The 13,346-nt window shown below is 48.3% G+C and overlaps 2 protein-coding genes across 2 annotated transcripts in view; one reads left to right on the top strand and one right to left on the bottom strand.

Annotated features, from left to right (window-relative positions):
• Nucleotides 1-6,333, top strand: part of LOC107373733 (integrin alpha-11) — a 112,744-nt gene extending 106,411 nt beyond the window's left edge. Inside the window, exon 30 of the mRNA XM_054747222.2 lies at nucleotides 4,746-6,333. Coding sequence (XP_054603197.1) covers nucleotides 4,746-4,835 — 90 coding nt within the window. The 3' untranslated portion in view covers nucleotides 4,836-6,333. The remainder of the gene's footprint in view (nucleotides 1-4,745) is intronic.
• A 324-nt stretch (nucleotides 6,334-6,657) lies between these two features.
• fem1b (fem-1 homolog b) lies at nucleotides 6,658-12,440 on the bottom strand. Its single transcript, XM_015941888.3, has 2 exons — nucleotides 11,543-12,440; nucleotides 6,658-9,585 (listed from the first exon to the last, which is right to left on the bottom strand). The coding sequence occupies exons 1-2, from the start codon at nucleotides 11,788-11,790 to the stop codon at nucleotides 7,950-7,952; spliced, it is 1,884 nt and encodes a 627-aa protein (XP_015797374.1). The 5' UTR covers nucleotides 11,791-12,440; the 3' UTR covers nucleotides 6,658-7,949.
• Nucleotides 12,441-13,346: the final 906 nt, after the last annotated feature.

The following is a 13,346-nucleotide window of genomic DNA, read 5'->3' as shown; positions in this document are numbered from 1 at the left end:
CATTCATGGACTCACCCATCTTTGACTCATGACAGGGAAGGCTGTTGGTTTAATGTCCAGGAAACAGCAGAGAACATCTCTACTAGCAGAAGCTAACTGTTAGCATTATCAACTCCACCACACAGCAGAACTCATCCAGGCTTGTGTTATTTGATTAGTTAAAACATCAACATCGCACATCAGTAGTAGAGGAAATTTTTCTAAGCAAAATCACTGAAAAGGAACAGTAAATATTTCAGGGGCTCAAAACCTTTATAGAATGTAATCATGCATAGTGTGTGTGTGTGTGTGTGTGTGTGTGTGTGTGTGTGTGTGTGTGTGTGTGTGTGTGTGTGTCTTCGTCTTCGTCTTCGTCTTCCTCCGCTTATCCGGGTCCGGGTCGCGGGGGCAGCATCCCAATTAGGGAGCTCCAGGCCGTCCTCTCCCCGGCCTTGTCCACCAGCTCCTCCGGCAGGACCCCAAGGCGTTCCCGGACCAGATTGGAGATGTAACCTCTCCAACGTGTCCTGGGTCGACCCGGGGGCCTTCTGCCGGCAGGACATGCCCGAAACACCTCCCCGGGGAGGCGTCCAGGAGGCATCCTGACCAGATGCCCAAACCACCTCAACTGGCTCCTTTCGATCCGGAGGAGCAGCGGTTCTACTCCGAGTCCCTCCCGAATGTCCGAGCTCCTCACCCTATCTCTAAGGCTGAGCCCGGCCACCCTACGGAGGAAACTCATTTCGGCCGCTTGTATCCGCGATCTCGTTCTTTCGGTCATTACCCAAAGCTCATGACCATAGGTGAGGATTGGGACGTAGATCGACCGGTAAATCGAGAGCCTGGCTTTCTGGCTCAGCTCCCTCTTCCCCACGACAGATCGGCTCAGCGTCCGCATCACTGCAGACGCCGAACCGATCCGCCTGTCGATCTCCCGATCCCTCCTACCCTCACTCGTGAACAAGACCCCGAGATACGTAAACTCCTCCACTTGAGGTAGGACCTCTCCCCCGACCCGGAGGTGGCAAGCCACCCTTTTCCGGTCGAGAACCATGGTCTCAGATTTGGAGGTGCTGATCCTCATCCCAGCCGCTTCACATTCGGCCGCGAACCTACCCAGCAAGAGCTGAAGGTCAGAGCTGGATGAAGCTAGGAGGACCACATCATCCGCAAAAAGCAGAGACGAGATTCTCCTGCCACCAAACTCGACACACTCCACACCACGGCTGTGTCTAGAAATTCTGTCCATAAAAGTGATGAACAGAACCGGTGACAAAGGGCAGCCCTGGCGGAGTCCAACCCTCACTGGGAACAGGTCCGACTTACTACCGGCTATGCGGACCAAACTCACGCTCCTCTGGTAAAGGGACTGAATGGCCCTTAACAGAAAGCCACCCACCCCATACTCCTGGAGCGTCCCCCACAGGGTGCCCCTGGGGACACGGTCATAAGCCTTCTCCAAATCCACAAAGCACATGTGGATTGGTTGGGCAAACTCCCATGCCCCCTCCATCACCCTTGCAAGGGTATAGAGCTGGTCCACAGTTCCACGGCCAGGACAAAAACCACATTGCTCCTCCTCTATCTGAGATTCAACTATCGATCGGACCCTCCTCTCCAGTACCTTGGCGTAGACCTTTCCAGGGAGGCTGAGGAGTGTGATCCCCCTATAGTTGGAACACACCCTCAGGTCACCCTTCTTAAAGATGGGGACCACCACCCCGGTCTGCCACTCCCTAGGAACTGCCCCCGATGACCACGCAATGTTGTAGAGACGTATCAACCATGACAGCCCTACAACATCCATAGCCTTGAGATACCCAGGACGAACCTCATCCGCCCCCGGGGCTCCGCCGCTGTGTAGTTGTTTGACTACCTCAGCAACTTCTGCCCCCGAGATCGGACAGTCCATCCCCAGGCCCCCCAGCTCTGGTTCCTCCTCGAAATGCGCATTGGTGGGATTGAGGAGCTCCTCAAAGTATTCCTTCCACCGTCCGACTATAGCCTCAGTTGACGTCAGCAGCTCCCCATCCCCACTGTAAACAGTGTGAGCGAGTTGCTGCCTTCCTCTCCTGAGGCGCCGGACAGTTTGCCAGAACCTCTTTGGAGCCGATCGATAGTCTTTCTCCATGGCCTCACCAAACTCCTCCCACGCCCGAGATTTTGCCTCGGCAACTGCCACTGCTGCACGCCGCTTGGCTATCCGGTACCTGTCTGCTGCCTCCGGAGACCCACAGACCAGCCACGCCCTGTAGGCCTCCTTCTTCAGCCTGACGGCTCCCCGAACCTCTGGTGTCCACCAGCGGGTACGGGGGTTGCCACCACGACTGGCACCGGCCACCTTACGACCACAGCTAGCAACAGCCGCCTCGACAATCGCAGAGTGGAACAAGGCCCACTCGGACTCAATGTCCCCCACTGCTCTCAGGACGTGGTCAGAGCTCTGCCGGAGGTGGGAGTTGAAGACCGTCTTGACAGGTTCTTCTGCCAGGCGTTCCCAGCAGACCCTCACTATGCGTTTGGGTCTGCCAGGTCTACGCGGCATGTTCCCTTGCCATCTGATCCAACTCACCACCAGGTGGTGATCAGTTGACAGCTCCGCCCCTCTCTTCACTCGGGTGTCCAAAACATACGGCCGCAGGTCAGATGATACGACTACAAAATCTATCATCGACCTGTGACCTAGGCTGCCCTGGTACCAAGTGTACCGGTGGGCATCCTTATGTTCGAACATGGTGTTCGATATGGCCAAACTGCGGCTTGCACAGAAGTCCAATAACAAAACACCGCTCGAGTTCAGATTAGGTGGGCCGTTCCTCCCAATCACACCCCTCCAGGTCAAGCTGTCATTGCCCACGTGAGCATTGAAGTCCCCCAGCAGGACAATGGAGTCCCCTGATGGAGCACTATCTAGCACTCGTCCCAGGGACTCCAAAAAGGGTGGGTACTCTGAACTGATATTTGGCCCATAAGCACAAACAACAGTCAGGACCCGTTCCCCGACCCGAAGGCGCAAGGAAGCTACCCTCTTGTCCCCCGGGGTAAACCCCAACACACAGGCAGAGAGTCTCGGGGCTAACAAAAAGCCAACCCCAGCCCTCCGCCTCTCACCCGGAGCAACTCCAGCAAAGTAGAGTGTCCAACCCCTCTCCAGGTCTCGGGTTCCAGAGCCAATGCAATGTGTCGAGGTGAGTCCGACTATATCTAGCCGGTACCACTCAACCTCTGCCACAAGCTCCGGCTCCTTCCCCGCCAGCGAGGTGACGTTCCATGTCCCAAAAACTAGTTTTCTTGTCCGGGGATTGGACCGCCAAGGCTCCCGCCTTGGTCTGCCACCCGATTCGCATTGCACCGGACCCTTCATGTTCCTTCTGCGGGTGGTGGGTCCACAGTTGGACGAGCCCATGTATCCGGTTCGGGCTGGGCCCGGCCGGGCCCCATGGGCGAAAGCCCGGCCACCAGGCGCTCGCTCACGGGCCCCAACCCCAGGCCTGGCTCCAGGGTGGGACCCCGGTAACCCTCCGGGCCGGGTACTCCGACTCTTCGTTTTATCCGCCATGAAAGATCCTTCGAACCGTTCTTTGTCTCACCCTTCACCTAAGACCAATTTGTCATGGGAGACCCTACCAGGGGCACTAAGTGCCCCAGACAACATAGCTCCTAGGATCATTAGGGCACTCAAACTCCTCCACCACGATAAGGTGACGGTTCAAGGAGGAGTGTGTGTGTGTGTGATTCATAAATGTTAATGCAGATGTGAAACCAATTCATGTAAAATAATCATGGTAATCTGTAAACCGTGATTATTTCTCAGGCTATAATTGTACCACCAAAATTTATAATCGTCGCAACCCTAAGTGGGACTGCCTCTGATGGCCATGCAATACTGCAGAGCCGTGTCAACCAACACAGCCCCACAACATCCAGAGTGTTAAGGAACTCCAGGTGGATCTCATCCACCCCTGGGGCCTTGATACCAAGGAGGTTTTTGACCACCTCAATGGACTCAGCACCAGAGATTGGAGAATCCAACCCAAAAACCCAGACACCACTTCCTCAATCGGTGGGATTGAGGGGGTCATTGAAGTACTTCACCCACCAATCCACAACAAGCTGAGGTCAGCAGCAGACCCTCCCCACTACAAATACTGTGTTCCCCTCGTGGCGGATGGTGGACCAGAATCATCCAAAAAGGTGGGTAGTCTGATCTGCTGTTTGGTGCATAAGCACAAACCACAGTCGGGACCCATCCCTCACATGTAGGTAGAGGGAGGCTACCCTCTCAATTACCAGGGTAAACCCCAATGTACAGACAGCAAGATGGGGGGCAACTAGTATGCCCATCCTTGCTCAGCATCTCTCAGTGGGAGCAACTCCAGAGTGGTAGAAAGTCCACCTCCTCTCAAGGAAGCTGGTTCCGGAGCCAGAGCAATGCAAGGGGTGAGAATCCTCTGGCTGGAACCTCTCAGCCTCACTCGCCAACTCTTGCTCTTTCTCCACCAGAGGTGAAATTCCACATAGAGAGAGAGAGAGCATTTTGCTACCACCTATCTCACAACCCTTTTGGCCCCTGCCATGAGTGGTGAGCCCATGGGAAGTGGGGGCCATGTTTCCTCTTCAGGCTGTATCTGGCTGGGCTCCATGGATTAAAGCCTGACCACCAACACTCACCAACATGCACCACTTTAAACATAAGAAGCTTTTGTTGTTGTTTCAGACACCTTAGAATGACAGATGATTAACAAATGATCTCTGTTGTTTCTCAGCTTGGGTTCTTCAACAGGAGAAGACGGGAGGAACAGCCTGAAGCCAATGGGAAGACAGAGCAGCAGATACAAGGCCTGGAAACCTCATAGGGGGCCTCAAACCCCATAGACCTGAAATTATTACAAGCTTCAACCAGACACTCAAAAGACTGCAGCTAACTAAACCAGCCAGCTTTTCATGGGACTCTAATAAAAGGGCCAGTTTGCAAATGAAAAGGTCACATTTACTAACAGCAAATCGCCAGCCATCACACTCAGCACATCCCTCAGAAATGTCTTGCTTTTGTTTTTAAGAAATTGTATGCTAACCTCCATTTCCATTACCCGCGTATACAAGTGGCAGTTACTGGCCTATAGTTTCCTTAACATTTATGTCACAGTCACTCAAAATAAGATATGCATTATAGCTCAATTTCTTCCAGATTAATTTCAGAATAACTTTTTATCATTTTTATTTTAACTTCAGATCAACTTTAGAATAGTTTCATAACAACTCTACATTAACCACTGGTTTACTTCAGATAACTGCAGATCAACTAAATTCTCTGTAACTACAGCGTGTACGGAAAGTATTCAGACCCCCGTCAATTTTTCAACCTTTTGTTATATTGTAGCCTTTTGTTAAAAATCAATTTAATATATATTTTTTCCTAATTAATATTGAGGGGACTGTATTGAACAAGTGATGAGCAGTGCCTGGTCTTCCGCACACATAGCACTTAGAATTAAGGCCAAGAAGTTCTATCTTGGCCTCATCAGACCGGAGAATTTTATTTCTCACCATCTTGGGGTCCTTCAGGTGTCTTTTAGCAAACTTCAAGCTCGCTTTCATGTGTCTTGCACTGAGGAGAGGCTTCCGACGGGCCACTCTGTCTTAAAGCCCTGACTGATGGAGGGCTGCAGTGATGGTTGCCTCTACAGCTTTCTCCCATCTCCTGATTGCATCTCTGGAGCTCAGCCACAGTGATCTTTAGGTTTGTCTCACCCGGTAGTTTGGTCGGACGACCTACTCTAGGAAGGGTTCTGGTCATCCCAAATGTTTTCCATTTAAGGATTATGGAGGTCACTGTGCTCTTAGGAACCTTAAGCGCAGCAGAGATGTTTTTCTAACCTTGGCCAGATCTGTGCCTCGTCACAATTTTGTCTCTGAGCTCCTCAGGCAGTTCCTTTGACCTCACGATTCTCATTTGCTCTGACATGCATGTGCTGTGAGGACTCATATAGACAGGTGTGTGGCTTTGCTAATCAAGTCCAATCAGTAAAATTAAACACAGTGAAGTTAATTAATTAACTTAATTAATTAAACTCCAGTGAAGATGTAGGCCCATCTCAAGGAGGATCAGAAGAAATGGAAGGGACCTGAGTTAAATATGAGTGTCACAGCAAAGGGTCTGAATACTTAGGACCATGTGATATTTCAGTTTTTCTTTTGTAATAAATATGCATACATTTCTAAATTTCTGTGTTTTTCTGTCACAGTGGGTGCTGTGTACCAGTACATCAATGAGGGAAAACATGGAGTTTTGGGTTTTCATGAGCTGTACGCCAAAATCATCAATATTAGAAACAATAAAAGGCTTGAACTACTTCAGTTGTGCGTAATCTTATTTGAAAGTCTAACGTTTATCAGTACATTACAGACAATAATGAACTTTATCACAATATGCTAATTTTTTGAGGACCTGTACATCTTAAGTGTTTGTTACATCATTTAATAATCACTTTTATTGACCACTTTGAATTAATTTTATGAATAGTCAACTCCCCCCCCCCATTAACTGATAACTGAAACGCTGCCTACACTTGAGCTTGTCTTTTGCTCCTCTCTGGTTTCTCCAGAGCCAGGAGGTGATCCTGATGCCACTCTGGTTACTGAACCCATCAGCTGCTGTGAGAAATGAACGTCCAAATGTTTCATTAGAAAAATGTTTTATTTAAAGTTCCCTAACAGAGTTCTTATCAGTCATCAGACTGATGAATGAAAAATAAAACGATCTTCTGAAAACCATTTAGCATCTTCTCATGAAGGCTGCTGTACTGCTTCTCCTTTATGATGCTTCAAGCTTTGTGTCCTCGTGTTGGGTGGAGCCAGCACTTAAAACCAACTGGAGCTGTTTTATAAATGTAGAAGTTGACCCAAGACTATTGCACCGTTCTAAATATTCTATATAAACAAAACATAGGAGTTTGTTATTCAAAGAAACGTTCTCAAATGGAGGGGGGAACTCTTCTTCAGAACATAAGAAGCCTTTTGGATGAGAGGTCCAACGTCTTCAAGCCAACAGCTTTTTCCTCTCTGAAGTAAAAAGAAACCTGCCTTCCCAGCTTCTGACAGCTTTCAGTTCCTGTAGTAAAGAAGGCAAGCACCAACATGTTTCAGGTGCTGCTTTGGCCACATTCCATTTCTCCAGCAGGCTGTATTAAATCTGGACATGGTGAGCACTAACCATCAACACATACTGAAGCTGCTGCTGTGACGCGGTGTCAAGCAACCCCAGAACCATTTAGCCACGTGTCTGTGGAGCCGTATCAGAAATGAGACAGACTTGACCCTCAAGGATCCATATAGTACAGATCAGAAATCACGTTTTAAGGACATTAATTCATGTTTGAAAGTTTAAATGCTCTGAGGAAGCAGGAACTGAACATCCAATCCTGCCAAAGCAGAGTGTTAAAAACCAGAAAAGAAAGACCATCAAAAATGGCCATAAAAGATGACGTGTGCTGCAGGATTTGTGGCCTAAAAACACATAACCAGGTTTAGTTAGCTGTTATTTCCCCTAAAGGCACTCTCTTCGTCTACAGTCAAATGGGAAACTTGATGTGTAGATAAGGCAGAAAAAAGTAGCATGGCCGTGGCGTCGGTACGGGAACAGCTCCGAGGCTGCTGCAGAGGCAGCTTTAGGAGCCACACACACGGAGCCATGGCAGCTTCTGTTTACTGGGAAAATGTAGTCTGGGGTGTGTTTCTGTGTAAAAGTTAAAATAATTAACATCTTATGGCTTCCTGAGGGTTTCACTACTGAGAAGGACTAGCTGTTAGCCCGTCAGTCCTTGCAGCTACCCACAGTAGACAGAAACACACTTCAGAATGACTGAAAACTGTCTCTAAAAACAGAAAATTAAATAATTCTTCTACATAAAAGGCTCCAAAAGCACCATCAGATAAAAACCACAGAGACTTTAAACCAAACACCAGTGCTGTTAGTGGAACTTCACAAACTCCTCCAGGCTTTTGGGGATCTGGTTGTGATACGTGATTTGATGCTGCCGAACTGCACGGGCTGCCAGACACTTGAGGCTCATCTTCATCTGGGTCTTCAGCAGGATCTCAGACACGCCAGTGGTGCTCTTGTCCAGCGGAGTCTTCTTCTGCTTGTTGGTCATGTCTGTGTGAGCACCAGCCTCCACCAGGTTGATGATGATGGCATGCAGCGTGAGGAAGTCGCTGATAGGTCGGTTGTACTGGACTATGACGTGGAGCGGAGTGTTGCCTTCATGATCGACAGCATTCACCTGGGCACCGCAGTCCAGCAGCAGCTTGGTCACCTGGGCGTTGGGAAAGCTGCAGACATCGTTGGTGTGGAAAGCATCAACAGGTGTGCTGGAGCTAATGGCCAGGTGAAGCAGAGAAGAGCCCTCGCGAGTCCGTGGGTCTAGCTGGATGAGGTCATAAATGTGCTTGTTGATTCTGGAACGTTCCTCGTCGCTGCATGTTGTCTTAGTGGAGATACAAGACAGGTACAGGAAGGTAAAAATATTCGACTCGTAGTTTTCCAAGGCCTGTGGCTGTTCGGACTCGGCTGCTGCCTGAACTCGAGACATGCTGCGTTGAATCTCCAGGACACTGCAGCTCAAAACCTGCTCAACGGATGAGGCTGACATGCGCTCCTTCAGGTGCGCCATCTGGGAGAAGACCTGGGCGAAGCGAAGCAGATCTTTGTGTGTGTTGCGATTTCCTTTCTGCCTGAGATGAAGAGCATGAAGCCACAGTTTGATGCACTGATCAAACTCCATGTTATCAGCATAGACGGCCCCTCGATAGATAATAGGATGCGGCACATCGACGTTGTCTGATCCCAGGATACGCTCTCGAATCATCAGCCCCTCCATGTGCAGAGCATCTGGATCCGCTCGAATAGCCTCCAGCTGCTGCGGCGTTCGACACTCGCCACGGCTCCCATAGGCTTCAATAGGTGGCAGTAGCTCCTTGGTGAGGATGTTGTCAGGGTCGCTGTAGCGCTGCATCATGGCCATGAGCAAGTATTCATAGGTCTTCTGAATATCATAGTTCTCCCTGTCATTGGCAAAAGATGCTCCCAGCAGCTCCAAAGCTTCAATCCGGCTGAGAGGATCACAGTCGTCATGAGCCAGCAGCAGCTCCACCACATCAGCTTTACAGCTCTCAGCTGCCACCTTCAGCGGGGTCATGCCATGTCCATTCACCACCAGAGACGACTGGCAGCTCATCAACTCTTTGACTATTTCCAGATGACCGGCCTCGGCTGCGAAGTGCAGTGCTGTGGCGCCGCAGTGGGCCTTGGCATTGACGTCCGCCCCTTGTTGCAGCAGAAAGCGGACCACATCCACGTGGCCCTTATAGGCAGCGATCATCAGGCAGGTGTTGTTGAACTTGTTCGTAATGCTGATGTCAGCGCTGTTTTCCACCAGGTAGCGCACAATGTCGAGGCGACCATCAAAGCATGCCGCTCGCAGGGGGGTGGAGTTGGTGATGGTTGTGTGGTTGACGTTTGCATGATGAGTCACTAGCAGGCGCACCACCTCCAAGTGTCCCGCTCCAGCAGCACACCACAGTGCCGTAGCACCGTCAATAACGTAGCTGCAACACACAGAGGAGATGAACCTTTACTGAGACAGATCGGAGCTGCAACGCTTGCGGACAAACATCTGGAGCTGCTGCTCCAGCTGTGCTGGTCCAGAACCAAGAGACAAACTCCGCCTGGCAAAAGCAAAGCCAACACCCTAGAGACAAAAACTGCAATCCCCCTTCATCCACGAGGGGATGACTCCAGAAAGGAGCAGGGTACCATTGTTTCCCATGTAAAAATGCCAACTTCACAGCAGGATTATATATGTAGCCTGGTTCAGATAACCATTCTAGAGTTCATAGGTCTGATTTATCGTAACTGGGGGGGGGGGGGGGGGGGGGGTTACATGTTTTGTACCACATCCGTTTAGAGGTTATTAAAGCTAGACATTTTGATTACAAAGGGGTGTGTCCGTTTGACTGACAGGTGTCAGATAAATCGTCAGCGCTAGGCTTGCTCCCCTGCTTGCTCCAGGGAAGCCTCAGTGTTAAAGCCCGGAGGCTAGCTGTCACTCAACTGTGGTTTTCTGGCTGAAAGTGCCTGCTAAACTTTAGTTTCAGTTAGCTTTTAGCTACATTGGCTCAGAGTTTGATGGATGTTAATCATCTGCCCCCACCCTCTCACTTCCATTTTTCTTATTTCCAAAAGTGGCACAAATTCCACTTGGCTTCAACTCAACTCTTCAGAGACGTACTAGTGATGATGCAGGGTCGGTCCCTTACATATGAACAGCCAATGGCCAGGATGCCTCTTGGTGATTTTGACCAATAAGTCTCTTGAGGAGTGCTTGAGACACTAACTGTTCTTCATCATTTGAGACCTTTATACTGAGAAGGTTGGTGTTTTTGAGATAATTATTTGTGCTTTAATCTCCTCCCGTCTACATTACTGTTTCACAGTTGGTCCAGAACTCTACGGCGAGGCTCCTAACTGGATGTAAGAGAAGCGCTGACATCCCTCCTGATTTACTGTATTTGCACATGTTACCTGTAACTATAACAATCATTAGTCTGACCATAACTACTCGGCATCATTAAGCCTCTCGTTAAAACAATGAACTGTTAAAACCTGAGCCCTCAGGTCCTAAAACCAGAATCTACTCTGGCTTGAACGTCCTTTATTTTTACGTGGTATTGACAGTCTGGACATCTTTAAAAAGCAGCTGAAGACCCTTTTGTTTAAAACTGATTTAATCTTTTCTGATTGAATATCTATCACTTGTTTTTAGGGTCATTTAGTGACTTTATGGTTTGTTTTGTTGCACTTTGATTTTTATTTATGTGGTAAAAAGCTCTCACTCAGAACAGAGAGAGCGTGGACTAGTTAAATTCAAAATAAAGATTTGAGCCATGACATGTTAATAACACACACTGACCAGAGTTTCTATCATTGAAACAAATGGGTGCAGCTGTTAGTCGGGCCTCTGCACTCCTATTTACTAATATTATATTTATAATATAAATATTTATATATAAATATTATTATATATAAATATAAAGGGGATATATATCATATATATATATATATATATATATATATATATATATATATATATATATATATATGGGCTGCATGGTGGCACAGTGGTTAGCACTGTTGCCTCGCAGCTCGAAGGTTGCAGGTTCGAAACTTGGCTCGGCTGCGGCTTTCTGCGTGGAGTTGCGTGTTCTCCCCATGCATGCGTGGGTTTCCTCCTGCTCGGGTACTCCGGATTCCCCCACAGATCACAACATGACCTATAGGTTATAAACTGTAAGTCGCTCTGGATAAAAGTCGCTCTGGATAAAAGCGTCTGCTAAATACATAAACATAATATATATATTTACTTTTGTTTAAATATTTACTGAGCTTCAACACTTTAATCCCTGATCTGAGGCTGAAAACAGCTGGAAAGCTAAATGGTGAGTGCTCAGGTTCCTAAGAGGTGACTGGATCAGAACCACCCCTCAAACATGCTGCAGCTCTTACCCGTCGAACCGGGCCGTGCCAGTCTGTTCCGTGTCCACCTTGTAGTGGTCCAACAACAGCCGAACCACTTTGTCGTGTCCGTTCCGCGCGGCGATGATCAGGGGAGTGGACCTTTGGCCGGAGAGCTGGGTCACGTAACCCAGAAGGAACCGAGTCTCCGCCTCGGAGTGGTTTAGCAGCAGCGCGGCCAGTGTCAGCACGCGACCCTCGCTGGCTGCCTTGTAGACGTAGCCGGCCAAAGATTCCATGTGAGCCCAGCGGGCCACCAGGATCCCCCTTCTATGCTCAACTCACGCCCCCTTGGTCCAGTCCTCCTAAGGAAGCCGTCTCCCATTAAAATGTCCAAACAGAGCCGACAATAAAACACCAGCTTATTCCCGACTAAAACGGATCCAAGATTAAACCACTTGCGGAAAGTGGCAGACACCGGTTAGCTAACGTGCTAACAGGACCAGTGGTTGGGTCCAGCCTCGATTAATTTAAAGATGAGCTTTGTTTCTCACCCAAGGCAGTAATTCTGTGAGTTCTTCGTTTGGTTACATGAACACGTTTTAGGAACCACTTAGTACCACATATGTAAATACATACATACATATATCTATAACATACATATACATATTATATATATCTACGCTTAGTACTTTCACCTGAACTGATTAACCGGAAGTTACAGTTCAATGTAAAAACAGCTCCGACTGTGTTCCACCTCTTCTCCTCCGACTTCCTTCCTGTTCGGCTGGTTTTCAGCTTATGGGGTGTTACTGTCCCCTACTGGAGAGGAATGTGAGAGAAAAATAAAACTCCTGACCTGATCCATCTTAATTACACGCGCAAACTGAGAGAACAACCAGTGTAAGCCAGGAACAAAGTTTAAATTTGGATCAAGTATTCATACCTCCTTCTCAGAGGAACTGATATTTAACAGAGTTCTACTTTGTTTGGTCTGTTGACCTCTGGCACACACACACACACACACACACACACACACACACACACACACACACACACACACATATATATATATATATATATATATATATATATAAACAACTTTGGATTTCTGCTTTAAATGAAACACATTATTAAAGGAAAGCTATGTACAAAGGAGGAGGCAGGACACAGTAAGTTGACACTTTGACCTACTCCTTTGACCTACTTCCAGGCCAATGTGGAGGTCTAATCCCTTCAACATATCCTGGGTCAACTTGGGGCCCTCTGCTGATGGCGGCATTCCCAAAACACCTTCTTCACAGTGAATTGTGGAGAATTTCTGGTTCCGTCCTGACCTGAGACTCTAGCCTGGCCTGCCAGACTCGTCCTCTGTTTAATTCTACACAGAGAACTGGTTTGATTACTCACAAGCAGAGATCCAGCTCAAAAACAACCAATCAGAAAAAAAGGTGGAAATGCCTACTGTACCGCACAATGCTGTAGTTTTTTAGCTGTAGAGAAAAATGGCATCTGGCGATGACTTAAACATCTTTCTTTAAAAGAAAGTCTTTTAGCGCTTCGACTTGTTGTGGTTTTAAAGACATATTCAAGTCATTTAGAACAGAGGAAAGAGCCGCAGCAAAGTACGCTTCAGTCTTCATTCTTTATGAGAAACTGAGCGTCGTGGTGTGTGTGAGACGTACGCTGCTCAGTGCTGATTGGCTCAGTTAGAATTCTCAGGGGGTGGGGTTATTTGAATTATAGAGTTCCCAGACCCAATGCTTCTCATAAGGAACCATGAGGCTGGCTGGTCAGGCTACTGAGTCTCTGCTCTGTCAGTCTTCTGTGCATGTTTTCACGGTCGCAATACCTC

Source organism: Nothobranchius furzeri, chromosome 14 (genome assembly GCF_043380555.1).
Source record: "Nothobranchius furzeri strain GRZ-AD chromosome 14, NfurGRZ-RIMD1, whole genome shotgun sequence".
In the NCBI taxonomy this organism is placed as follows: Eukaryota; Metazoa; Chordata; class Actinopteri; order Cyprinodontiformes; family Nothobranchiidae; genus Nothobranchius; species Nothobranchius furzeri.
This window is presented reverse-complemented; position numbering and strand designations above follow the sequence as displayed.